Genomic DNA, 27,200 nt, shown 5'->3' on the forward strand with positions numbered 1-27,200 from the left:
CAGGTGGCGAACAGGTGCTACGGCCACAACCTGATGCTGCACTCAAGGCAGAATCCCCCGGAGGTCTGGACCCCAGAAACCAAGAGGCCTCGTGAGCAAACCTGGGATACGCAGGGAGCTCTCAGACCCTGGACGCCTGGAATTGGGGGTCTGGGGAGCAAAGGCCCTTAGGGAACTGGCCGGAGCAGCAGGAAGACCCCTCTGGCTCCCATGGCTTTTCCCCACCCCCTATCTGATCAGGTAAGGTTCTGGCATTCCCCGTGGAGTCCCCAGGCCCTCCCCAAATGTCCAAAGAAGCAAGTTAGATTAAGAATAGACTCGAATGAGTGGGCGTGTTTGCCTCTTGTCTCTGCGCAAGGTGTGGGGAAGATATGTTTGCGTGTGCATTGTGGCCCGTCACGGCTGGTCAGCAGGAAAGGACCTGGGTGGAGAGGGCGCATCCTCTCGAGAAATCATCTCATCCATTCCACCTGCCTCTAGGCTGGTCGTTTCCCGAGCCAGGCAGGTCTGCCCCCTCCTCATTTTCTTAATCCTGAGGGAGGAAACTCGGGCATTCACTCACAGTCCTGAAGTCAGTCCTTCCTGGAGTCTGAAGTCTCTGCTGCCGCAGGATCCAGCTCTGCCCGCCCCCATAGGGTTCTCTTTTCCCTGCTGATAAAACCCAGCTCCTCTGGGCTGATGGGAGGGTGAGAAGGGTTGGGTGGCATTGCACTCCGGTCCTGTCCCCGTCGGGCCCAGCTCAGGCCCTTTTTCCACCCTGGGCATTCCCTGACCCCCAGGATGCAGGCAGTAGAAGGGCATCCCCAACTGATTGGGGCAGCACCTCTGTTCCTGGACCCCACTCTCGTGGTGGGCCAGGTAGGGCCAGAGTGGGGCTGGGTCCTGGGGAGGCTCTGGTCCTCAGGAGCGAAGGTGCTGTGAGGAGAGGCACATGTCCTCTCAGCTCCCTGCCCGGCCCCGCCCATGCCGCCTCTGCGGAGCTCAGCTCCAGGCTCCAGGGCCTGCCGAGGCACGCTGCCCCCCCAGGCCCGGCGCCTCACTCACCTCCCAGGGCCAGGAACCTGTTCTCCCGGGAATGCCGGGGAGTTCTCAAAGGACTTTATTTCAGGAAAGGACTTTATTTCTTGATTCTACTCCTGGGAAGGCAAGAGAAAGATTAGAGAGTTGGGGCACCCTCCCTGCTCCCCGTATCTGTCTCATCCATACACTAACCCCATAGGACCCCAACCAACAGCTGTGCCTTCATTCATTGTGAGACGGGAGAAGGCCTGGGACAGTTGAAGACAAAGGGGGAGGCCCACTGGTGACACTTGCCTTCTGGGAAGATGTCTTATGTCCCCACTTTGGTCTCAGGGAATGTCTTCCTTTAGCCCCCATGGAGAGTTCCATCTGCCCTCTAAGAAAGTACCGCTTCCCATGGGCTCTCCATCCTTTTCTGCCAGGAAGTCCTTCCTGCTGTCTAACCTCCCTCCTTCCAGCTTGAGTCTTCATGGACCAGCAGAGCCCCCACTGCCTACACAGGGCTCAAGCACCTAGCTAGAGACTGTTACTAAGTCACACTGAAATTTCTGAAGACCTTGTGTACAGGAAGGGACAGAAATAAGGCCCCATGCCCGCTGCCCCTCTATTAGTCTCTCTGGCTCCATACCCTGATGAGAAGGGGGCTGTTGGGAGACATTTCTGCCTGCCTCCCCTTATTCCCCTATAACAGAGGGATGCCAGGGACAGAGGTCCCGCAGATATGGCCTCCCCTCTTTCTTTCCCAGTCACAGCCCACCGTCCCTGCTGAGGCCTGCAGGAGGGAGTTTTTAGCAAGCTGAGATTGGCTTCTGCAGCAGGAGAGATTGACATTAGACTTCAGAGAGACGTTTCAGCATTTTAAATTAAGTTTACCTGGACTATGTGACCACAGGAGGTGGTTTCCTGAGTGGAGAGACAACCATTGATCTGTGATGGGTGTGGCTGGGCTGGCAACATGCCCGGGAGCAGGGGAATGACAAGATGACCTCTGGGAGAGTGGGTCTCAGAAGCATCAATCAAAGGTCCCTGAGTGATTTTGTTCTTTCCCACTTATTCCTTTCCATCCTTTGCCCCTTCCTCCATCTCTGTGCCCATCTCCAACCTCCACCCCTCTGCATGCATAACCTCTCTACTCCACCTGTCTTTCCTTTCACAACCCAACTCTACCCCCATTCTCATCTCTAACCCCAATCCAGCCCTCTTCCTATCCAACCCACATTCCCAACCCCAGTTTCAAGTCCACCTCCACCACCTTATTTCTCTCTTTGCTTTCTCCCTCACCTCCTCAGCCCCAACTTCATCCTCATCCCTAACTCCATCTTCCCCTCCCACACCATTTCCACCTCCCCAGGCTGGATCTCTCCATACACCAGAGATCCCCTTTGGAGGTCAGCGCCCCTCATCGGTGCCCCCGCCAGGTCCTGGTATGTCCTCCACATTCTCCCAGTGTTCAGGACAAAATGGATTGGGTAGGATCATCCCTGGAGAAGCCCTCAGCTTCCTGATCTCATCTGAACTTTAAAGGCTGGTTGCTGGCCAAATAGTAAAAATGAGTTCAGGTGCAACAAGACAAATCTGATGTCCAGATGGACCTCTCAACACTGCAGGTGTGTGGCAGGTCAAGTGGGGAGATGAAGAGACGTCCTTAGAGGGCCCCAAAGGGAGGCAGTGGCAATGTTTTTGGGGGGTGCTGGGAGCATAACCGATCCTATTAAGCATGGCCAGGCCCAAGGCAAGGAGATGGACAGAAGCTAAAGCAAGGAAGCCTGCTGGGTATTTTAGGAATGACTGCAGTCTTGGGCATCCCCAGTCTCTACCCCACCTGCGGCTCTTGCTTAGTCAGCTCAGATTAATGGAGCCGGGGAGAGAATTAGCTGAATCGTGATCTCTCAGGGAACTTGACTCAAGAGCCAGCTGTGAGTCACAGAGAAAAGGAAACCCATGCTCTCATGGCTACTCTGGAAGGTGCAGAGGGTAGGTACCACTCAAGACCCCCCAGGATGCAACAGAGAGTTTCCCAGAAGTCTGACCCTAACCCTCCACCCCGTGCTCATGGGAGGACACATGATCGGTCTACTTCAAGCCCTGCTCCCCCAGCCTGAAACTACTGCTTCTGATAAACTACAGACAACCTGGGCAGGCATCAACACACACACACACACACACACACACACACACACACAGAATAGGGCATGTCCCTGGAACCGGATCACCCGGAGACAGTTGGAGATCTTACATACACTTGTAATTCCACAGCCATGTCCCAGACTACACCAGCCCATCATTCTTGGAAGGCATAGGATGTGCATGAGGACACACACACACACATACACACACATCGCTGTGATCAGAAAACCCAATTTTCAGACTGTCCACTTAGCAGAGGCAGAGTGACTGCAGCCGTATTCACCATCAGAGGTGTCCCCTGCTCCCTCTGAGAGGAGTTCCTGGAGCCCACATTGGGCCCCACGGAGCATGTGGCTTTGGAGAAGAGGCTCAGCCTCTGGGGCCTTCTCGTGATCATGTCCAATCTGCCCAAGGTGGGAAAGGTTTTGGAGAGAAAGTTCTTTGGGATGACAATGCCAAGCCCAGGAGGATCTGTGTGTGTGTGTGTGTGTGTACGTGTGCTCTGGGTGGCTTTGGAGGAGAGGTGCACCAGTAGGTATTTGTCTGGTACTCGATGTGCATCATTAGTAGTGGTGGTGAGATTAATATCCCTAATAGTAGATTGGTAATAATGAGAGTCCTTATGATAATAATATGTAGAGAGCGTGAGAGGCCCCTGGCTCAAGGGATGGTAGGTCCCTGAGCCAACTCAAGCCCACAGTAAGGTGAGCAGGCAGAAAGGGGTCTGGGCCCGTCCTGTGTAGAGCACCCAGGGAGGGGCAAATGGTTGAAGGGGCAAAGATCTCAGCATCCCTCTCCTGAAATCCAATGGGCCTGGGACCCCAGGGGAGGAGGCAGGGGCGCCAGGCAAGACGGTGTCAGTTTACCTTCCTCAGAGGATTTTGACACCCTGCTTCTCACTCAGCCCCCAGGACAGCCAGGTGAGCTATATAAGGCAAAGAAGAGGATCCCATTTTATAAAGGAGGCAATGAGGTTAATTTCTGTGACTAGCCCACGCTGATGGCAGAGCTGGGAGAGGAGATTCTAGGGTCCTTGGTCAGAAGGACTCCCTGTGCGGGAAGAGGCGGGCTTTGTAAGGCAGCTGGGGGTTTCTGAGATAATAATCAGTCATCGCTGTGGGTCTCACCTCTCATATCCTCAGCCACCAATCACCAGCACAGCCAGTTAACTCCACAGCCAGTTATCAGAGCAGCCCACAGGAGGCCGGAGGGGGGACACCAGGCTCAGCCCTGAGCGACTTTGTTATGGGGGAAGGACTTCTGAGACACTGGATCAGAGATAATGGGTGCTCAGAGGAGACCAACTTCATCCCACCCCCCCCGCCCATTCCCCTACCCTCTTTAGCCAGAGTGGCTGGAAGAGGCGTGTTGTAAGGAAGGAGGAAGGCCATGTGTTACATCTATGAAAAATCCTCCTGTTCCTTCAGTCACTGCCCACCTCACCATCCACTCTTGGATCCCTTTCACAGCTAGGCAGACTGAGGACTAGAAGGAACTTTCTTTGGAAATCAGACCACTGCTTTCTGAACACTGCCCCCTGGGAGGACTAAACAAGCAAGGAATCCCCACCCTTCAGGAGCTCAGCTCTCAAGTCGGGCCCCAGGGGCTCCAGGTCACCTGGCTCACATACGAGTCCCTTGCCAGACCTATTCTCACCATCAGACCCAGTCATGCCTTTAAAAATTCCGGGGGCAGGTGCGGGGTGGAAGTCACCTTCTCCCTAAATCTCACATGTAAGGGTCTCATGATCTTGGAAGAGAGAATTTTGCCTCCCCCTCCCCCTGCTAAACTTGGAGGCCAAGATGACCTTGCTTCTGGGCACAAGATCTGGAGATGGGCTCACAGCCTCAGAGCCTGAACTCCAGAGGAGGCAGGAGGGAGGAAAAGACAGACCATGAATGACACCAAAGACCAAAAGATTCCTTGGGGGTTGGGGGTGTTTAGGTGGGAACTGTCTTGGAAAGAGTCACCTAAGGAGTAGGGAGAACCCAGCAGAGCCAATCTCTCAGACCAGGTGTCCATAGCAGAGGAGAAAAGGGGGCCTGGTAGGTGTGTCTCAGAAAGAGATGGATGGGAGCTTTGAAGGATAGCATTTCTTATTTCCTTGAAACCAGCACCTCTTTCTCCCCATCTACCAAATGAGCATCTATAGGCAGTTCAAGGACACCCATTAATCTGTCCCACTGTCCATTCATTCATCTGTCTGTCCGTCTGTCCAGCTTTCCATCCAGTCGTTTGTCCACCCATCAATCTGTCCATTTCACCCACCCACCTATCCTTCCATTCATCCACCTATCCCTCCCTCCATCCACCCATCATCCATCCATCCAAGGAGGTCAGGCCCCACTCGATCTCCCCAGGGCTGCTGGGAAGGGCCTGTGGTCCAGTGGCATTTATGGGGCATGTGACCTGCCTGCCTGGCCTGCGGAGGCAGCCCCGCCCCGGCCCTCAGGCAGGGGGCTGGTCCAGGCATGTGGGAGTATTTATACCTCAGTGGAAGCTCCTGGGGAGTTCCTGGGCTGAATGACTCCCCGAAGAAGCCGTGATGGTGGCCATGGCCCAGAGCCTACTGTGAGTGCTTGGATTCAGCTCCTTTGGGGCCAAGGCTGGGTGGCAGGGGCTGGGAACGGGCTGGAGAGATGGGAAGCTGCCCACGATGGTCAGGGATGGTAGAAAGGAAGGGGTTCTGGGCAAAGGAGAATGGGGGAACCGGAAGCTGTTGGAGTTCGACATCTACAGCCAGGCTGGGACCCACCCTGCAGGAGGGATGAATCCATTGCCATTTACTAGCCCTTGGTGAACGGCAGGAAGGATACGGCAAGAAGACTAACATTACAAGAGAGATTACCTGTAATGGGTTAGACGTCGGGAAGAACTTCAAGGTCGGCCCCAGGCATGCGAGGTGGTTCGAGTGCTTTTTCGGGACGGGCATACCGAGTTCTGCTCTAAGACAAGCCTACTTCCAGAGGCAGAGGGATGACTGAAGTGGCTTCGGGAGAGCCCTGGTTTGGGGAATGGGAACGACTCAGCTGCAGGTGTCCGTGGCTCAGATTTGAGGAAAGCATCACATGGGGGACATGATCACTCTTCATCCTTTGTTCTTATTCCCCACTCCACCCCCTGCCCTTTTCATCTGTAGTTGCTTCTCAGAGCGCTTTAATCAGATCTCAAGGCAGGGGCAGCTGACCCACTTCCTGATACCGAGTCAGGGTCAAGAGCCAGAGGGGACAGGATTTTGGCCTCAGAACCCCCAACCTTGATGGGAGCAGAGGAGCTAGAAACCCCAGACTCCCAGTATCCAGGGTGTCCAGCCTCAGGAGTGGCCCCTACCAAACTGCTCCAGGGGACCCCTCCCAGCAGCCGGGAGGGTGGAGCCTGGGTGGGGCCACAGGCGGCACTGGGCACGGTCCCCACCCCTTGTAAAACATGCTGCCACAGCCAGTAACAGAAACCATTAAGGTGGAACTCTACCATCTCCACCTCTGTAAAGGGCAGGTAGGAGCAGCCTGCATGGGAGGGAGTGTGTAGAGCCCAGTGAGGGCCCTTAGTGTCCTCTGTGACTCAGCCGCCCACGTAGGGTACAGGGACAGACCGTCCCAAGGAAACCTCCAACCTTGCCCCTCACCTGCCAATCTGGCTTCCAGGTGTGAGCAAGGAAGTTGAGGTGTTCCCGAGGTGGGGCCGTGTAGCATAGTGGTTAGGCACTCTCTCTTTGAAGCCTGTGTCTGAATCCTGGGGAGCACCATTCACTAGCTGAGTGAACTTAGGCAAGTCAGGTTAACCTCTCTGAGCCTCAGTTTCCTCGTCTATAAAATGGGGGTGATAATACAGCACCTCCTTTCTGGGGTATAATAACTCACCCAGTTGTTCCTAGTCCCCTTGAGGATTTCCTCAGAGAGGTCCCTCCTGAAGAAAAAGCAGAGATGAGGGCCTAACTGACAGCTCTGTGGACCATATACACATCCACAGGACCAGCTTCAACATCTTTAGATGCAAATGGTCCCAGCGCATCATTTTACTTATAACGAAACTGAGTACAGAAAAGGGGAAGTGACTTGTCGAAGGTCACACAACCAGCCAACAGGGTGGCCCCCCGCTCCTACCCCACAAATGTCCCCTCTGCCTTAATCCTGGGGTACTGGGAAAAGAGTCTCTGAGGGGTGGGGAGATATGCTGGGTGGAAGGGACAAAAGACCTGGCTGTTTGTGAGAAGGACAGAGCAAAGATTTGATAACACTTGTTGTTGATCCTGTGTTCATTCTTTCTGAGGAATTTCTTCCTTGTCATGCTTCCTACTCAGGTTAGCATTTCTTTCTTCCCTCCGACTCCAGGAAAGATCAAGTCTACTTCTTCTATCCCTACCCCTGCCCTCCCACTCCTCAAGGATCATGGAAGAAGGAAAAGTTCTGAGAGTAGGGGGTAGACAGAATACCTGGATACTAAAGTGGTCTTCTGCTAAAGTTTTGCCAGCGTTGCACCCCTGGAGTGGTTTGGGGGCGTAACTGGGGCTCTGAGGCCTGAGACGCAGGAGATGTGGTTTTCAGTTTTAACTATGTGGCCCTGGGCATGTCATTTCTCTCTGGACCTTAATCTTCTCCCCTGAAAAATGGGATTAATGACATTTCTCCCCTACCAGTGATGTATGATAAATGCTCACCCACCAGCTCTCCAAAAAAAAGGACTAATTTGTAGCATTTGCAAATTTCCTTGGGTAAATATTCCCACCAAGGCCAATTTGGGCCAATTTCACCAAAAATGGATTTTGAAAGAGATGGGTACAGTTGGCCCTCACAAGTCCATAGCAGCTGGCTCCAGCACACCACTGCCTGCTACTCTCTGGGGCAAAGGGAGGATGAAATGAGATGATAGATACGAAGGTGCTTTGTCAACTGCAGAGTGCTTTATAGATGTGGAGTTGTGATTAAGAAAGTCCTTACAGTCCAAGGGACCCCAGGGCACTGTCCACCATTGAGAGCCCTGGCCTAGCTCTAGCCCAAAAAGAGAGCAGGTTGTGGGTTGTGGAAGCCCACCCTGAGTGGCAGGGTCATGAGTGCCATCCGGGTAGCTCCTGGGATCCAAGGAAGGAGGAGAGCTGACTGGACCTCCTGCACTGGTTTGCTGACGAGATTTGCAGACACACATCCTATCGTGCCCCCTGGAACTGCAGCAGGTAGCGTAAAGATTAGTCATCAATGAAAGATTCCTCGTGAATGCAGATGCCAGAGCCCGGACACTGCAACCGTCAGAGAGGCCTCTTGAGGGATCCAAAGCAAGAGTCGCCTCCCCTTCCTTCCTACTCGAATCCCTGGGAGTTTCTGCAGCCATTCTCCCTCAGGGGAAAGGCTAAAATGATCTCTGAGGCCAGAGGGTCAAGAGGAGAGAAGTGTAGCCTCTGCCAATGGGGGAGGATGATGTCAGGGAGACGGAGGTGGGAGGCAGGAAAGAGGAGTTCCCTCCGCTCTCCTGGTCCTCACCCCCAGAGCTCATCATTTAGAATAACTCTGTCCCACTGCTAATTATTAATAATAGCTATCATTTACTGAGCACATCCTATGCATTAAGTTATTTGCAAGCAATATATCACTTAACCCTCCAGAGAGGTACGTACTATTAGCCCTATTTTATAGATGAGGAAACTGAGGTCCGAGGAAGGACGCTGAGCGAGTTGCCCAACCAAAGTCCCACTGGGTTTAAATGGAATTCAAACCCCGTCCTGACTCTAGAGCTTCTGAACTAGATAATGCAACTTTAAGAGCTCCACCAGCTACTCGAGAAAGGGGTCAGGGACTAAGGCAGCCTCATCCCTCTCTCCACAAGGGGGGAGGTGGGTCCACAAGCCCTGTTATCAGAGGAGCAAAAGGAGATACAGAGAACTGCACCGTTTTTTCAAAGTCACACAGCCAGGAAGTGACACAGCTGGGACTCAAACTTGGGTCGGCCCAAATCCCAAACCTTTGCTCTTAACCATATGTTCTTCTGCCTCTGGAGAGGAGAGTGACCACCGCCCCACGTGTTACAAAGCCCAAGACCTGGGGGAGGAAGGGGCCCAGGCTTGCCTCTGGTAGGCCTGGAGAAGGCCTTGGGAAAGCACCTCTGGACCAGGGCCAGGAGTGGCAGGCGGGCCCGAGCTGTCCAGGGGCTGTCCAGGGAGCAGGGGCCGGGCCGCGCAATCATGCGGAGCCAGAGATGGGCTGCCCTGCACCTCGGGCCCCAGGCCTGCTCCACCGTGGTGTCCAGTTACGGCCAGCTCGGCGCTTCCCTGGTCACGCCACATTTAGCATTGCCGAGTGAGCGGCACCGGGACATGGAGAAGGGGCGGTGGAGACTCTTGAAGGGGCGGGAGAGCCTCCACCAGGCCCCCACCTGGACCCCAGCTCCTAGCCCCCTCTGCCACTGATCCTCTGAGGGACTTTGGGCAATTGCCCTCCCTTCTTTGTCCCCACTACCCCCTTGTCAAATGAAGGAGAGAGCTTATTTAACAAAGATGTACCAACCCCAGGCTGGGCACATGGGGTCACCACGGCCATCCCTCCCCGCCAGAGCTCCTGGGAGAGCAGGGCTGGGGAAATGCAGTTCTCCTGCTCTGCCGGAGGGGGTCTTGTGTGTGTGTAAACCTCGTGCTTTTCTTGTTGTTTGGCGCCTAGCCCATGCACCCCCCACTCTGACCCCCAACAAATGAAGAGGCTGAGAGGAGTGTAGCCTTCAGAGTCAGACAGATCTGGGTTCAAAACTTGATTCTATCAAGGATTAGCTATGCGACTTGGGCAAGTCACTTAACCCCTCTGAGCCTCAGTCTCTTCATCTGGAAAGTGAGGTTAATAATGTCCCTCACTCACAGGATTATTCTGACAAACCAATGAGAAAATTCTCCTAATCATTTACACAGTGGCCAGCCCAGAGCAGGCTCTCGGCAAAGGGTGGTCTTTCTCAGAAACCACTTGGGCAAAGAGGAATAAATTCAGGAGAAACTGCCCTTTGCAGATGGTGGAGAAGGAAGGCAGAGAAGTGAGGGTAGTAGTAGTAAGAACCATACTAATGTTATAAAGCAGAGACTAACACACCATTGTAAAGCAATTGTACTCCAATAAAGATGTTAAAAAAAAAAAAAAGAACCATACTAATAATGATGTGAATAACGAGGGCTGACATTTACTGAGCACTTACTACATGCTAGGCACTGTGCTAAATTCTTCATGTGCATGATTTCATTTAATCCGGCATCCCCACGAGGGCGGCCCTCTCTCTCTCCCTGTTTTTGCAGATGATTGATGCGGAAGCTCAGAAAGCTTCGCTAACACAGCTAGCAAGGAAAGACAAAGGCTGGCTTTGAGCTGAGTCCTCTTAACCACTCAACTGTGCTGGGTACAGAGTTCTCCTATAATTCTAGAAGGTCTGAACAGCAAGAGCCCTCCATGTCACCTAGTATAGGCCCTGAGTTTTTCGAAAGGTGAGTGCAAAGCTCAGAAAGGGCACTGGCCTGCGCAAAGTCCCAGGTACTTTGGAGTGTGGAGGACATAGGAGAAAACCAAACATGCCACACGTTCCACAGTGGGCCGGTGGTGGCATCCCCAGTGCCGTGGGGGATGCCGGCCAGGCTCACGGGGCCACGAGGCATCCAAGTCCCCTCGAGTCCACCTGCCTCTCTCCCTCTGTGTCCTTCATACTCTGTCTCTCCCATTGTTTATCTGCTTCCTTCTGTTTCCGATGTTCCTCTCAGTTTGTCTGTTTATCTGTCCCTGTCTGTCTGTTTCCCCCTCTCATCAGACATCTGGCTGGACTCAGGGTCCCAGCCCGGGGATGGGGTGGGAATGGAGGTGGTGGACTTGGGCTTGGTCAGCCCTGGACGGTGGTCCTCACACTCCTCACAGCTGGCTTTCTTCGAGGCCAGGACTGGGTGATGGTGTCGCTACTCCTGCAGCAGTCTGACGTCACGCTGCCGGGCCCCACCAGACTGGAGGGCGAGCCCCAAGGGGACCACATGCAGGCGCTGGGCCTCCCAGGCTCCCCTGCGCCACAGAACGTAAGTACCAGGCCCTTAGGTCCAGGCTGAGGCCAAGACCTGAGAGGTGCACGAGCCGCAGGTGGACCATCACCCCCACCCCCCAGGGACCTGCCTGCATCTGTCTTGTCCCTTCCACCAGCAGATAAGTACCCAGTGACTCCCAGATCCAGAAGTGTCAGACCTGGGCCCCTGCTTGTCCCTTCGGTCTGGCTTTCCCAGGGCAGGCTATATCTCGCCAGAGCTCAGCCACAGGCCCTTTACCTTCGCACAGAGTCGGGTCCCGGTGCAGCCTCCGCTCACAGGCTCTCTACCCTCTGTCCACCCCAGAAGCATGCCGGCTTCAGCTGCTCATCATTTGTGCCCGATGGCCCTCCAGAGAGGGCACCCTCACTGCCTCCACACAGCCCCTGCGCCGCGTCACCGGGTCCCGAGCAGGTCCACTGCCCAGCTGGCCCTGGCCTGGGCCCCTTCCGGCTCTCACCCTCAGACAAGTACCCCGGCTTCGGCGTTGAGGAGGGCCCGGCAAGCAGCCCCGGGCGCTTCCTCAAGGGCAGCCACGTGCCCTTCCATCCATACAAGCGGCATTTCCATGACGACGTCTTCCCTGAGGCCCAGACCGCCTTGGCCCTCGCTGGACACTCCTTTAAGACCCCAGGGGCGCTGGAGGCCTTTGAGGAGATCCCCACAGATGTGGGGGAGCGTGAGGCCTTCCTGCCCGGCTTCCCAGCAGAGGCCTGGTGCAACGGGCTCCCCTACCCCAGCCGGGAGCACAGCCCCCAAGTCCTGGTGAGTACCAGTGGCCGGCAGCCATCCCACCTACCCCCATCCCAATTCCTGGCAGCCCAGAACAAACCCCCCGCCATCCCTTTCCAGACCTTTCCACTCAGGGTCAGTGTGCACCAGGAAAGCAGCGAGCTCAGAGAGCTGGGGACCCTAGGCTTCATTCTGGGCCTCCAGGTCAGCTGGGCAAGTGTCGCTGCCCTGGCCTGGTGTGGAGTGGACGAGGCTGGGGAGGCCGGTCAGACCGAGGAAGCTGGAAGCTTCCCAGAGGCTCCTGAGTCAGGATTCCAGTGTGCAGCTTCTCTCTGTTTAAGTGTCAAGAATCTCCAGCCAGACCTACAGGCTCATATGCAAATGTGAGAAGAAAAACGCATTCCAGAGGCCAAGAGAAAGGGTTTAGGGAGGAGCCACAGGGCACAATGTTCTCTCCAGCATCAGCCTACAGAGTTGAGAGAGGACTTAAGTCTTCTCAAAGGACACTCTGGTCCCATTCTTTACCCGGAGTGAGGCCTGGGTATATTCATAGAAATACCTTGAAAGCACCTTGAAAGCTCATTTCCTTTCATAGCCGTACCCACAAGCTGTGTGACCTTGGGCAAGTCACTTAAGCTCTCTGAGCCTCATCAGAAAAGTATCATTAATAGTACCTCATAGGCTTGTTGCCTTGGGAAGAGGAAGGCTAAAGGGAGCTTTGCTCCCCACTCCCCAGCCTGGGCTGTGCCTACTCCAGATGCCCACCAGCTCTCCTAACCTCTTGCTTTCAAACAGGCTCCCATTCAATCCACAAGCCACCCCCAACAAAAGCCTGTTTCCCAGGAGTGGAAGATAGAGAAGGCGCTGGGCCCCTACCAATTGTGGCCAAGACGGAGTCTGCTTCTGGTTCTGGGGCCCTTTGACGGCGTCTTCCTCAGGCCCATTGAACGTGGCAGCAGCCCCCAGGAAAGGGACCATCATACCAGTTACTTCCCCCTAAATGTCCACTCAGTGCCAGCCCGTGGTCACTGTGCCAGATGCTTTCTTTTAAGTGCCCTGTTCAATCCTCATGACAACCCTCTAAAGAGTTCCCACTAACCCCATTTTGCAGATGAGGAGACTGAGGCTCCATAGATGCCAAGTGACTTGCCCAAAGTGCCTCTCAGCCTATAAGAAGTGAGGCTGAGGTTTGAGCCCACTTTCTTACACACACACACACACACACACACACACACACACACACACAATGGAGAGAAGAGTTTGGGCCCAGAGACCCACAGCAGGCTGGCTGACTCTGAGTGATCTTGGGCACATCACTTCCCTTCTATGGGCTCAGCCCCACCATCTGCCAAATGATAGGGCTGGACATAGTGTTTGTGGCCCTTCTAGACCTGAGATTCTATGATTAGGGTTATCTCTGCATCAGCAATCCCAGGCACACCCAGAAAGAGCTCACAGCTAATTTGACCCTCTGGGCCCAGATGCTGGTTCCCAAGGCCCCTGGTAATCCCAGGAAGAATGGTCCACCTGCTCTTGGCCTTGTTGACCTTCCTGTACCTAGCTGCACACTCTGTCTGGCCCTACTCTGGGTGGAACTCTATGCTGGCCCCTGGGGGCTCCATGTGGGGCTCACAACCCTTGGGAGGCCAGGATCTGGCCACCACCGCCAGCAGCAGCTGCAGGCTCCCTCCGCCAGAGTGAGAAAGGCCACGGGGCTCCAGCAGACCAGAAACTGTGTACACTCCCCAGAGCAGAGAGCAGAGGCTCTGAGTTGGGGATGGCCAGAGCAGAGGGGACTCGCTAGCCCCCTCCAGAGAGCCTGCCAGAGTTCCCTTGGGCTTTGCAGAAGAGGAAGGGTCAGGACCTTGGGGGCCCCAGCTGGACCAACCTCTCTGGCCACTTCCTGTGCTCCCCTCACCACGGCTCTGCAATGGGAATTCTAGAGCAGTGGTCCTTTGCAGACCTGCTCTGAGGGGCTGGTGGCTCTGAACCAACAAGCAAGTCCTGAGCCGGGCTTGGTGAGTGGGGTCAGGCAGTGCACCCTTGTGCCATTCCAGGGAGACCTCTGGTCCTACCCCAGCTTCAGTGTGACCAGTGACAAGTCTCCCCCATGTCCCCAGACAGCCCAGCCTCAGTCTCTCACCTGCAGGGAGGTGGGGGGCTGGGGAGCCCTGTCAGTTCCAGCCTCAGCTCCACCACTAACTTGCTGAGTTCCCTCAGGAAAATCCCTGCCCTTCTCTGTTCTCTATTTGTTCTCCAGGAATAAGCTCTGGGGGAGGCAAAGTAGGGGTTGCTTTTGTGTAAGTTTCGAGACACAGAAGAGAAAAAGGAAGAAAAATATGGTCCAGCTCGGTCATCTGTTATTTTTTCCTTCCAGCAGGAGTCAGAAGTTGAGGTCAAGCCCCCACCTCTGGAGAGCGGTCCAGGCATGTACTGTTACCAGCCCCCCTTGCAGCATATGTACTGTCCTTCCCAGCCCCCCTTCCACCAGGTAGGTCTGGGGCAGGTGGGCAATTTTCCCCAGGGTCTCAGGATATTACATGTGTGTGTGGTGTGTGGGTGTGTGTGTGAGTGTGTGTGTGCACACCTGGATGGGCAGGTAGGGAGAGCCGGGCCCTGAATCTCAGGCTGGGCCACCTGGGGTGGGGAACAGGGGTTCACGGGGAGGGAAGCAATTGCCCTTCTCTTGGGGTGGGGCTTGTCTGAGACCCTGGCAGTGCCTGAGAGGTCTCAGGAAAGAGAGTGGGACTGAGACTGGGGCAGGGCCGGATGGGAACCAAAAAGGGAGAGAAGAGGAGAGCTAGAAAAGGACTGAGCAAAGAGAAAAGGAGCAAATGGGGTGACACACAAGGCTGAGCAGACCAGGGAACAGTGGGCTTTCGTCTGGGTCAGCCACCATCTTATGTGGCCTTGGCCTCAAACTTCCCTTTAGCCTAGACAGGGTGGAACCAGGAGTGAAGTTAGGGGGCCTTCCCAGTTGGAGGTTACAGGTCCCCATCATCTCTGGCCCTATCTCCCTTCCCACCCCACTGCCCAGCCTCAGCTCCTCCCAGACGTACAGAAAGCCAAGTAATTGACCCATACTGGCATGGGATGGAGGTTTTTAAAAAGAGAAAGAAAAGAGTCCTAGAATAGCCAAGCAGCTCCCAGGAGTCGCCGGGCAAGACAGAGCAAGTGGCTGCCCAGCACCCCGCTTCATCCACCTGCAGCCTGGCACTGAGACAGGCCCTGCCTGTGGAGCAGGTTCTGCTCCCAGCTCTTTGGCATCGGCCTTGATCTTGGTCAAGCCAGGGAGGCAGGCAGGTGGGCGGGGGATGGGGGTGTGTTGGTCAGACTGCCTGCTTAGTGTGGAGAAAGAAAGAGAAGGAGGGAAGCAGAGGAAACGCAAGAGGGATCAATCATCCTCACTCCATGACGAGCCTGGCTGGAATAGCCGAGCCCTCCTGAGGCTCACGGTCTGACCCAGGGTAGGAATGTCCCTGAGGCAGCCTGGCCCAACAGGGACTGAGCCACAGCAGGGCGAAGGGACTACCAGGCCCTAGACGGCCTCGTCATGCCCAGCCCTGTCTCGATGCCCTCTATTTTCTGCACCCCCTCCTCGAACAAGATAGCCACACCCAGGGCTTTATGGAACCTGCAGAGAGGTGACTCAGTCACTAAGTGTCTCTCGGGTGACCTGGAGCAGATGGGGGAGTCAGAGTTTCCTACCCACCCTCACCCCCATAAAACACCATCCCTGGCACCGCAGCCACTCCCTTTGCCATAAAAACCACCTCCTACCCTCACCTGCCCACCATCATGACCAGCCCTTTCAAGGAGCCACTGAAACTCATAAAAGGTGGCAGTGCCCAGCAAATGCCCAGGCTGGACACCCCACTTCCAGCCCAACCACTCCAGGAGATACCAGAGAGGTCTGGAGCGCCTGCCCAGAAGGGTACAAGGGCCTGGGCTACCCCTCACACTCTCTAGCTCAACTCCTGTCCTATCACCATGGCAACCAGAGTACCTAGAGACCTGAGAGAAAGATGCTGGAGGAAGGGAGCTCTGAGGCCTCTGAGATCCTGAATTCTGGAATGTGGGTCTCCTCACAGGCCCCCGGATAGCCGCATCCTTGGCCAGCATCCTCAGATAGCTCTTTGGGGCCATGACCATTGTGGTGGAGCACATGAGAGAAGAATCTAGCCTCAGTTCCTTCTCTGGATGTATATGAATGGGGGCAGGGAGCCCCCTTCCTTGGGAAGACTGGTTACCATGGCAACCACTCTGCCCCTTTGACCTCTACAGTACTCACCAGGTGGCAGCAGCTACCCTGTACCTTACCTGGGCTCCTCACACTATCCATACCAGCGGATTGCACCCCAGGCCAGCACCGATGGGCACCAGCCTCTCTTCCCAAAACCCATTTACTCCTACAGGTACGTTTCTCAGCACTCCTGAGGTAGAAGGAAGAGGGCTGAGAGGACCCTGGGGAAACTGAGACATGGAATCCCTTGAGGTATAAGGGTAATGGCAGGGAGTGGAAGTCATAGCTAGTGGACTTCCAAAGGATGCTATAGAGAAGATTCCAGCATGGGGCAGGGGGATTGACTAGTTCACCTCTGACCTCTCATCTCATCCTGGGGAGCCATGTCTGTGGCTCAACTCAGCAGGTGCTGGTGCCCTGGATAAGCCCGCTAAGTTCTAGCTTCCTGGGGCCCAGGGCCTGAAAGCGAGAATTTAGGAGGATGATTCCCCCCTTCTCCCTCCCTCCCCAGATATAGAGAGAAGCTTCACCCCAAAGCTCTGCTGGAAGTAAGTGAGGGATGAGGTCTGCAGATGCGGCTCAGTTATCCAGCACCTGCCAGATCTGGTGCAACTGCTCTGGCGCTGGGGTTATAAGTACCAGGCCAGCAGCACCCAGCCCATCTGGGAGACCTTCCATCTGAACTTTCATTCATCTAACCAGCATCGATACTCGACCTCCTGTGTGCCAGGCCCCTCATGGGGTCAGGTCATCAGCCAGTATGAGCTCAGGAGAAGGAAAAGGAACTTAAACATTATCCAGGAGCACAGAGAAGGGGTTTGTGGAAGGCCGGATGATGGGCAGAAAGGAGCACATGCAATCTTTGGAGTCCAGTAGAACTGGGCTCTACTCCAGGCTCTGAATTTATTAGCTGTGAAACCTCAGGCAAGTTACTTAATCTTTCTGAGCCTCTGTTTATTCATCTGTTAAAAAAAAAAAAAGAGAGAGAGAGAACTGCAATGTTCAGGCCTTTGGATGGATTAAGTGAGAGAATGTGCTTGGCACTTTTTAGGGACTCAAAAAACCTTAATCCCCTCCCTTACTATCCAACATTCATGCAATCGGCTGAAGGCTGACTGGTAATGACAGCTTCCATTTAATGAGTGCCTTCTATGTGCTAGGCAGCATGCTTAATCCTCACGACTCTGAGACAGCTATTACTCTCTTCACTTCAAAGCTGAGGAAACTGAGGCTCAGAGAGGTTAAGGCACTCACCCAAGGTCACACAGCTAGTGAGTGGCCAAAGCCAGGATTGTAACCCAGCTCTCTCAGATGCCACGAGACCCTTGTATATCAGTAATTCCTGACTTCAGTGGACACTTTCTCATTCCTTCTTCTCTGGACCTCATAGGGCCTCTCACGCGTGAATTCTACAGCAGACTATTCTTCCCTGACTATTCCAGCCAGGCCGGGGGTGGGGGTGGGGAGACTCCAGGCCAGGTCAGAGGTTCAAACTCTCAGAACTTTCTCTGCCTTCAGCATCCTCATCTTCATGGCCCTGAAGAACAGTAAAACTGGGAGCCTTCCCGTCAGCGAGATCTACAATTTTATGACGGAGCACTTTCCTTACTTCAAGGTGAGCCCCAAATCCACCGCACCCCACCAGCCCCAGGCAAGCCAGGCCTCTCTGGAACCAGAGGATTCCGTTGGGAGGTGGGAGATGAGTTTGAGTGAAAGCCAGGAGAGGGTGTGTCCCCCACATGCTCCCCCTTGTCTCCACTTCAGAAGGACAGTTCTGTGTGAGGAAGAGAGAGCTCAAGCCATTCACCAAAGGTCACACAGCCGGCTGGAGTCAGACCTCATGCTGGTGGAAGGTGGACATGGCAATTCTGATAGGCTTCAAGGAGCGTCCACTTACCCCAAATGGGGAGAGAGAGCTTGGGAAGAAATGCGAGGCTGTTCCCACCGCTGCCCCCAGGATGCTGTAGGACTGGAGGAATTGGGGTAGGAGCTGGCCAGCCAAGGTGACACAGGATGCTGGGACTGCAGAACTCATTACCTTCCCGGGAGAGATTAGGATCTGCCTCTGTGGGCGGCAGTCTCAGCTGCTGTTCTGCCAGAAAGCAGAGTGTGGGCTTCATGGTCTTAGAGTGTCCTAGGGAACTGGCTGGTTCACCCGACCTTCCCATGGACGGGATCTATCAATAATTTCTATCATCCACAGAAGGGGCTTCTGGGGCTCTAGCCAACTCCCTCCCTAGAGGCAGGACAGATGCCCTTCTCTCCATTCACTCAAGGCCAAACATCAAGTGGGATCACTTGCCGGCTCAAGCTCTCTGGCTTCCCACACCACCCACTTCCCTTGTCTGATGCTCCCCAGGCCCTCCAACAAAAACCCCTTCTTCTGGGGTGGGTTCAGGGGAGGTCAGAGCTTGCGTGTGAGGGGTGCCTTCTCCAAGGCCTGCACCCTAGTGGATACAGTCTCACCTTCTACCCAGGCAGAGGGTGGGAGCTGCGGCCCAGGTAAGCCAGAACCCAGCTCCACCTGCCAGTGATTTCTGGCCCCACCGTCTTCCCAACTGTGCTGCCTGGGGGTAATTCGAGGCTGATATTCAAACAAGCTTGTACTTGCCGAGCTGCCATCAGATGAGGAGTGGGCAAGATGGTCAGAGTTCTGGCCAAGAATGAAAAAGTATTGTCATCCATCAAAGGTCCTGGAAGGGAGAGGAGGAAGGAGGGTTGTCACTGGGATTCAAGAAGCATCAAAGTCAGTATCCAGAGCTGCCCCTCTACCCCAGCAAGTCAGGGGACCAGAGCCTCCCTGGCCTATAACGTTTTTAGAGGGTCCCCTAGGGCTTCAAGGAGCCAGGCCAGCGAGAGGGAAGTGAGGGCCCTGCCCCATTCCTCTCAGCCTGTCCTCCCTGCCAACTCCCAGCCCTTCCCTACGTCTCATCTTCCTGGCTTAATTATTTTTCCTGGGAGCTGTGTAATCCCTGTTTTGTAGGGCTGAGTAGTGAAGAGGTCTAACTGCTTTTTTTTTTTTCGGTTCCAGTTGTTGTTCTTAGCCAGTTGCATCACTCCCTCATTCCCAAGTTTACATTTGACTTCAGAGAGAAAGCATCTGTGAGGATGGGTCAGGCCCCAGATGGTGAAAGCAGTCCTATGGGGTGAGCTGGGCAGGGCCCTTAGTTAGGGAACAGAATTGGAGTCTGGGCTCTGTCACCACCTCCTTGTGTGATCTAGGGCTAGACCCTTTCTTCTCTGGACCTCAGTTTCCCAGTCTGTAAAATGGTCAGGTTGAACCCGTCGGCGCGTAAGTTACTTTCAACTCTCACCGTTCCCCTCTGACCCACCTAAGAAATTAGTTCAAAGATCCTCTGCCCCCTCTATCACTCACTCCCCAGTTGAAGGTCATTTTTCTGGGCAAGGACAGAGTGGACCCTAGGGTGGGCAGCACTCACGCCCAAGGCAGCTGAGATGGGCGTCCTGAAGCCCTGTGAGTCAGAGATGTGGGATTGGGGAAGGTCCAGCCACTGGACATAATTGCTAGTGCTGACCACCCCTCTTCCAAACAGGAAGTGGCTGGGGTGGGGGCTGCCCTGGCACCCCCAAATCACAGATTTATGGGGCCATAAAAGGGCCCAGTCCCCATTAACTCTGCCCACAGCCTTGACTCCTAGCAGGGACTGTCGTGGGAGTTGAAGCTGAATTCCCCAGCTGGCTGGTCCGGTGGCTCAAGAATTCTCTGTCATGACCCTGGGAGCCTTGAGGGTCACCTCAACCAGGCCCCTGACCCAGGCCAGCGGCCCCTGAGAAAGGCTCCAGCAACTCCTGCGAGCAACTTGCAGTGACGCTGGCATCAGGGCCCAGTTCTGCTGGACATGATTCAGCCTGACTGCTCCCTGGGGCAAGTGAGCTGGGGAGGAGGGAGTGGCTGCCCCTCATTAAGCAGAAACTGTGAGCTGGAAGGGAGAGGGGCCGAGGGGCGAGGGTAGAGGGACCTCACCAGCCAGAGCAGGCACTCTGCCCACAGTCACCCCTGCTGGGCCCAGGACTGTCACAGAGCCTGGGACAGAGCTGGAGGTGGGGGCAAAGGGGGTGCCCCCTGGCACCCCCGCCACTGCCTCTCACCCAACTGAGTCAGCCTAATAGTTTTTACAACCCTCCCTGGGCGCAATTACTGCCCTGGTGGCATGACCAGGCCTCCTAATGGGTGTTTATTCTGTTGGCATGAGCACCGCCCACCTGAGGGCTGGCCTCCTCATCAGGCCACGCCCCCCAGGCACACACATATGAACACTCACAACCACACACACAGACAACCATGGATACCCACACACACACCCAGAGAGACTTTCTCACACACACTCATTTCTCAGGGACACACATGCCCTCCCACTCAGAGGACTCCACAGACCTACACCCCAGAGACAAACTCACAGCAGGGAGAGCTCAGCATAGCGAGTCCCTCTCCACAGACGGGTCCAAGCACAGGCCTGAGGACCCCGTGGGGAGTGGCCCAACCGCAGGCTGGGGAGGGGCGGGGCCGTCCGTAGCGCCCACCAGCCCTTCCTTTATGAACCACCTACAGCCCTCTCTGAAGGGCATGGTGTAGGACGAAGGCAGATTTTAGGTGCTAATAACTGTGAGTAAGGTTCTTGCCCACCCCTGCCCCACTGCTGAAGGGTACCGAGCGTGGGCTGGGTGCTGACGAGGACGACAAGCCCCAGGGTGGGTGGCAGTTCTGTGCCCAGATAGCAAAGGAGTTTTCTGGTATCGTGACCCCGGCCTGAATTCTTGTCTTGCTCTGCTCCGGCAGACGGCGCCTGATGGCTGGAAGAATTCTGTCCGCCACAACCTGTCTCTTAACAAGTGCTTCGAGAAGGTAGAGAACAAATCAGGCAGTTCCTCTCGCAAGGGCTGCCTGTGGGCCCTCAATCCAGCCAAGATCGACAAGATGCAGGAGGAACTGCAGAAGTGGAAGAGGAAAGACCCCATTGCCGTGCGCAAAAGCATGGCCAAGCCAGGTGAGGCTAACGGCCATGCAGGGAGGGCCCAGGGTGCCCATGAGGCAAAAAAAATAAGAGTGGAGGAGGCAAGAAAAGCTGAGCAGGGAGAACTGATAAGTGAGGAAAGCGCCTGAGTGCGGTTCTAAGGCTGGGAGCGTTCGTGGGGAAACGGAGGCCTCATGGTGTCTCTCTCTCTCTTGGGCCTTTTCAGAAGAGCTGGACAGCCTCATTGGAGACAAGAGGGAGAAGCTGGGTTCCCCACTGCTCGGCTGCCCACCCCCTGGGCTGGCAGGCTCAGGCTCCATCCGGCCCCTGCCACCTCCAGCCGGGTTCTCCCAGCCGCTGCAGTCAATCCACCCAGCTCCGGGCCCCATTCGTGGCAAGAATCCCCTGCAGGACCTACTTGGGGGGCACGCACCCTCCTTTTATGGGCAGACATATTCTCACCTCTCACCGGGCCTGGCCCCTCCTGGACCTCTGCAGCCGTTGTTCCCACAGCCAGATGGTCACCTTGAGCTGCGGGCCCAGCCGGGCACCCCCCAGGACTCGCCTCTGCCTGCCCACACCCCACCCAGCCACAGTGCCAAGCTGCTGGCTGAACCTTCCCCAGCCAGGACCATACATGAAACCCTGCTGCCAGACGGAGACCTTGGCACTGACCTGGATGCCATCAATCCCTCTCTCACTGACTTCGACTTTCAGGGTGAGCTGGGGATGGGAAGGGAGAAGTGGGACAGTACTGGAGAGGGACATCTGGCAGTGTGGCCCGTCCCATCTAAGTCTCCAGGCTGCAGCCTGCTAACTAACTGCTGGGTTTCAGGTCAACTGGAGCAGAGAAGGCCCAAGCTGGGTAGGGGGTAGTGGTGGTTAAGGGTCGAAGAGGAATGTCCTTGCCCCCATCTCCCTCCTCCTGGTGCCCTTGAACAGGTTCCAACTGACCTATCATCAAACCGCTCTCAGCTCTGGGTGGGCTGGAAAGGGCCCGATGTTCCATTCCATATTTGGTTGTGAGTGACCGATGGTCTGAACATTCCCAGAAGCGATTGCATTTTCTGAGTTCATCTTCTAATGCAGAGGAAGGAGACAGATCTTCCCCCTCGAAGAACGGAAGGCCTCAGAGCTAGGCAGGTCCCGGGGGGAGAGGTTCTATCTCTTCCGTTCCATCTTGCCTGCTCCATCTCTGCACGTGGCCAGCCCCACCCATTCCCATCTAATCTCCAGTGCACCCCCAGGTCCTGGTACTGGCCACAGGGGGTTTGAAGGAGGGTGCTGACCCAGGCCTCAGACCTTCTGTGTGCACTGGGGTAGGAGACATCCACAAGCAGGTGGGGGCAGCTGACCCCCAGAGATCTCCCAGGCTGATGGGGAGAGAGCCCAGGTCTTGGGAAGCTATTGTTAGAAACGAGCAGCTAGAGCCTACCTCCAGAGGTAGGGAACAGGGCTCAACAGCCTCAGAAGAAGCTATAGACATGTGAGCTACCATAAGCATTTACCTGAGCCCCACTAACTGTCAGGCATCTTGTGAGGCGCTTTACATGTGCTCTCTCATGTGTGCCTATAGGATAGGAGGGATTATTCAACCCATTTCACAGATGTATACCAAGGTTAAGTAACTTATTCAAGGTCACTTAGCTAGAAAGAAGGAGAGTTAAGGGAATTCCGTGGCGGTCCAGTGGTTAGGACTCCGCGGTTTCACTGCTGAGGGCACAGATTCAATCCCTGGTCGGGGAACTAAGATCCCGCAAGACACGCAGGGCAGCCAAAAAAAAAAAAAAAGAGAGAGAGAAAGAAGGAGAGTTAGGATTGGAACCCAGGCAGCCAAGTGCAGTCGAGGGTTTAGCTCAGCTCTCTTCCTCCAGACCCTGCAGCCCTGATACCCAGGGAAGGAGCTCCAGGCCCTGGCCTGCCACGATGCAGGTCACACAACACATAGAGGAGGAGCTGGTGGCAGCACTGTTTGCTCCCAGAGTCGGTGCTTCCTGGCTTTGCTCCCGTCCCTTGGGCCCTGCAGTGGAGGATGCCCAGGGAGCTGAGCCCAACCAGCTCGCTGGATGCAGCAGTGCATTGTCGGAAGATCCTTGGTCTGGGCTGCAGATCCACCTTCCTTGGGAGCCTGGGCAAGAGCCAGGGTGAAGAGTTCCTGGGGCTCCCTCCCCAGGGTAACCCCAGAATGTACAGCATCTGCATCAACCCTTCCAATAGGCAGCTCTCAAATCCTTGATCATCTCCCCCACCCACAAGAAAAAGAGCCACACAGATCATCTGAGCTATGGCTTTCAAACTGTCCTACATGGGAGGAGGAATCAGAGAGGTTCTGCAACTGCCTGGGGTCACAGAGCTAGTGCCAAGGGTCTGTTCTCCATTCAGTGTTACCCCAATCCTGCTCTCTTTAGCATGTGAGAGCATGGGGTGGGAGGCAGACAGGGCTCCTTAGTGCCTCCCAGTGACGCCTGTTCTCTCCCCCAAATAGGAAACCTGTGGGAACAGCTGAAGGATGACAGCTTGGCCCTTGACCCCTTGGTACTGGTGACCTCACCCCTGACATCATCTTCAATGCTGCCGCCCCAACCCCCATCCCCATCCCACTGCTTCCCCCCTGGGCCCTGTCTGGCAGAGACAGGCAGCGGGGCAGGCGACTTGACACCACCAGGCAATGGGGCCTCCGGGGCAGTGGGGGACCTGCATCTCACCACCCTCTACTCAGCCTTCATGGAGCTGGAACCCATGGCCCCTGCTGGCCCCTCTGTGTACCTCAGCCCCAGCTCCAAGCCCATGGCCCTAGCATGAGCTATGCTCAGCAGCTGCTCCAGCCTTTGCCTGGCCTGGAAGTCCCAGCTGGCCACCCATGTCGGGCTCACCTTAAAGGTCAAGGAAGGAACACACTCCCTGTCCCCTGTGCCACTAAGCCAACTTGTTTGTTAGCTGGCGGCTGGGGGTGTAGAAGTCACCACCCAGGATTCTGCCCCTCACACATTTCTGCCACCTGGTACACGAGCTCCTCGCTCAGCGCCCCTGAAGAGCAAGTGTCTGGGCAAGAAGAAAATACATTCTTAGCTCACACTCATCCACACTTAAGCCCTCATGCACGTATGCACGGGCGCACATGCACAGACACACACACATACACACACATACCTTATATCCAGAGGAATCAGAACTACATCAGAGCCTGACTTCATTTTGGGGGCAGCTGAGGGCTTTGGTTGCCAAAACTCAGGGCCCCCATGCCAGGTCCAAGACCACCATGGAACCCTATTCTGACGTCTGCAGGCCCGTTCCCCTCCAGGCATGATCTTTCCCAGAAGCCCCCTGTATTTATTCTCCCATCTTCATCCCAGCGGCCCATCAAGAAGAAGGAGATATGGAGTTTCTCCCCAGGTTGTCTATGGACCCACCCCCGGGGGCTGCTATTCATCAACACCTGCCCTGCCAGGCTCTACCTGTCCTCAACTTAAGCTCTCTCTGGCCTTTCCCAGGATGACACACAGGAGGGGCAGTGTCCACCCCAGGACCAAACTGAGCCCAATTCTGACACAAAGTGTTTGGAAAAGCCCTTGCCCTCAGAAACTTGAAAGTGTCCTTTTCTCCCAGCCCTGGGTGCAGGAAGGGCCCCTCCAGGTCACTACAGTCTCACTCCTGAGAAGTTCATGTAGTTTAGGCCCCAGCTTGTGAATTACTTCCAGCTGTCTCAGGCAGCCTGGGCATTCAGGGAAGGGAAGTCTGGTAGAGGCTGGTGGGGCAGCACCCATGCCCCCTTTCTTTGACTGCTTGGCAGGCCCGGGATGCCCCTGGAATGAGGGGCTGTGACCCAGTTGCCCTCCATGCCCTACCTGAGAGCCCAACCCCTACCAAGTGGGAGCCTCAGCCTATCCAGGGTCTGAGGGTGACAAGAACCCCCGGAGGTTGGCCCCAGGTTCAGATGAGACACAAGCAGAACTCTTGAAGACCTGCCATTGTCCCCTGTCCTGGAACAATAAAGCAAGTGCCCTGTGGTCTCGGCTACCAAGCTTTCTTTTCCGGACCACCCCACCTGGGGCAGAAATGTTAGGACACACGGACTGTAGATTCCCTGGTCCTGTGATCTTACCCCGACCCTCACCTAGGACTGTGAAGTTTCAATCCAAAGAGTGAGGTATCTCGGAGTACTTCCTAACCAGCATGGGGAGGATGGGGCTGGCGGGGACAACTTCCTCCAGGAGAACTTCCAAGAGGATTGGAAGCAGCAGCTGCCCTGCCCAGAGGAAGGGAGAGGGTGCCCTTCCACCACACCCCTTCGTACTGAGATCTACCCCTCCCTCCTCTCACCCTGCATCTCCTCACACAAGAAAGGGTCACTGCCCTACCCTGGCTGTGCCTTGCTGCCCCCACCTTTCCCTGGCTCGGCTCTGGGTTCCACAGATGACATGAATGGACCATAGCCCTGGAGGGTGGTCTCTGGAGGGTCAGGGGCCCACTCAGTCCCACTTAGGGTACCACCACCAGGCAGGCTGCTGTCACCAAACAGCAGCCCGAGAGGCAGCCCCACACTCTGCCTGAACAGGGCTGGGGCAGGTGTGGGAGCCAAAAGCACATACATGGACCTCAGACCATGAGTCTCAGAGCAGCCACAGGTGGGTCTTTTGCTTAGAAAGTTCCTCCAGGGGCTAGGCCTAGGGGCAAGCCAACACCACCTGCCTTCCCCAGAGGACTGTTCTGCAAAGGATCCCATAATAGAACCCCGCCCTACATCAGCACCCTCCCTCACAGAGGCTCTAAGTCTGGGGCTGGGGCTAGAGGGAGAGGGCGGGGCAGGGAGTTGGGGAAGGCATGGACAGCCAGTGCACCCAAGAGGAAGACGCCCCCACCCTGCGCGCCGCAGCCCAGCCCTGCAGTATAGGAAGCGGTGAAGGCTCTCTGTCAAGCCCCCAGCTGACGTTGCACCCCAGCTCTGAGCAACCCCAGGCCTGTGTCTTGATACCCAAGACCCCAAGGGCTGGGCAAATGTTTCGTGGGAGAACCCACTTCCTTGCGTCAGACCCTCGGACGCTGGAGACTCAGACAACCTGCTCCACACCTCCAGCCTAGGCAGCAAGCAAGGACATCTCCAGGAGCCCTCAGTCCGACCTCAGTCTTCCGGGCCCATTCGACACACCTACGAGTAAGCTTGCCCCTGTGCAAGTAAGACAGGTGGCAAGCAGATAAGACTTGGGGGTCTTATGTTTGTTTGTTTGTTTGTAACCAGACTGGCCCTTGGACTTAAAACCGGGGGTGTGGGGGTGGGGTGGCGTGGGCGGCTTCCCTCTGAACTGAGCCCCACACTTCCGCTCATATGCTGCCCCCTGCTGGCCACCTATCACCACGTGTTCAACCACCGTTTAGAGTGAGGAACAGTTTGAACGGATGCAGGGTCTGCATGCTCTAACACTATCCACGAGTCCTCTATTTGTGGGGAATTAACCCTTTTGTTCAGGGGCTCTAAACATGAGGGTTCTAAAACTGGTTAGAATTCATGAGTCCATGAATTTGAATAAAGGAATTACACCTTCATTTTCACTCATCTCTACCTCGAATTTAGCATTTCTCTCAATTAAAAAATGTCACCAATGGGCTACCCTGGTGGCGCAGTGGTTGAGAATCAGTCTGCCAATGCAGGGGACACGAGTTCGAGCCCTGGTCCAGGAGGATCCTACATGCCGCAAAGCAACTAAGCCCGTGCACAACTTCTGAACCTGTGCTCTAGATCCCATGAGCCACAACTACTGAAGCCCGCGCGCCTAGAGCCTGTGCTCCACAGTAAAGAGAAGCCACCACAACGAGAAGACTGTGCTCCGTAATGAAGAGTAGCCCCCGCTCGCCACAACAAGAGAAAGCCTGCGCACAGCAATGAAGACCCAACGCAGCCAAAAATAAATTTATTTAAAACAAAAATGTCAGCAACGGGGGGGGGGGGGGCTTGCCTGGCAGTCCAGTGGTTAAGACTCTGTGCTTCCACTGCAGGGGGCACGGGTTTGATCCCTGGTTGGGGAACTAAGATACCGCAGCGGGCCAAAAAAAAAAAAAGTCAGCAATAAATCACAATAGCTTTTCA

The 27,200-nt window shown here is 55.4% G+C and overlaps 1 protein-coding gene across 4 annotated transcripts; it reads left to right on the top strand.

Annotated features, from left to right (window-relative positions):
- Positions 1-5,670: 5,670 nt before the first annotated feature.
- FOXN1 (forkhead box N1) lies at positions 5,671-23,920 on the top strand (the record flags this gene model as incomplete). 4 transcript variants are annotated; one of them, XM_082860299.1, is made up of 9 exons in its annotated part: positions 5,671-5,718; positions 11,036-11,167; positions 11,477-11,935; positions 14,280-14,393; positions 16,187-16,317; positions 17,664-17,760; positions 20,944-21,151; positions 21,345-21,836; positions 23,604-23,920. In XM_082860299.1, 9 exons carry the CDS (start codon positions 5,671-5,673, stop codon positions 23,918-23,920), a joined length of 1,998 nt encoding a protein of 665 aa, XP_082716425.1. The 4 variants fall into 4 exon arrangements, with proteins under 4 accessions (XP_082716425.1, XP_082716426.1, XP_082716424.1 ...); XM_082860300.1 differs by having other exon boundaries at positions 14,283-14,393; XM_082860298.1 differs by lacking the exon at positions 5,671-5,718 and having other exon boundaries at positions 10,679-11,167.
- Between the last annotated feature and the right edge of the window lie 3,280 nt (positions 23,921-27,200).

This window comes from Leucopleurus acutus (genome assembly GCF_964270905.1).
Source record: "Leucopleurus acutus genome assembly, chromosome: 19".
Lineage (NCBI taxonomy): Eukaryota > Metazoa > Chordata > Mammalia > Artiodactyla > Delphinidae > Leucopleurus > Leucopleurus acutus.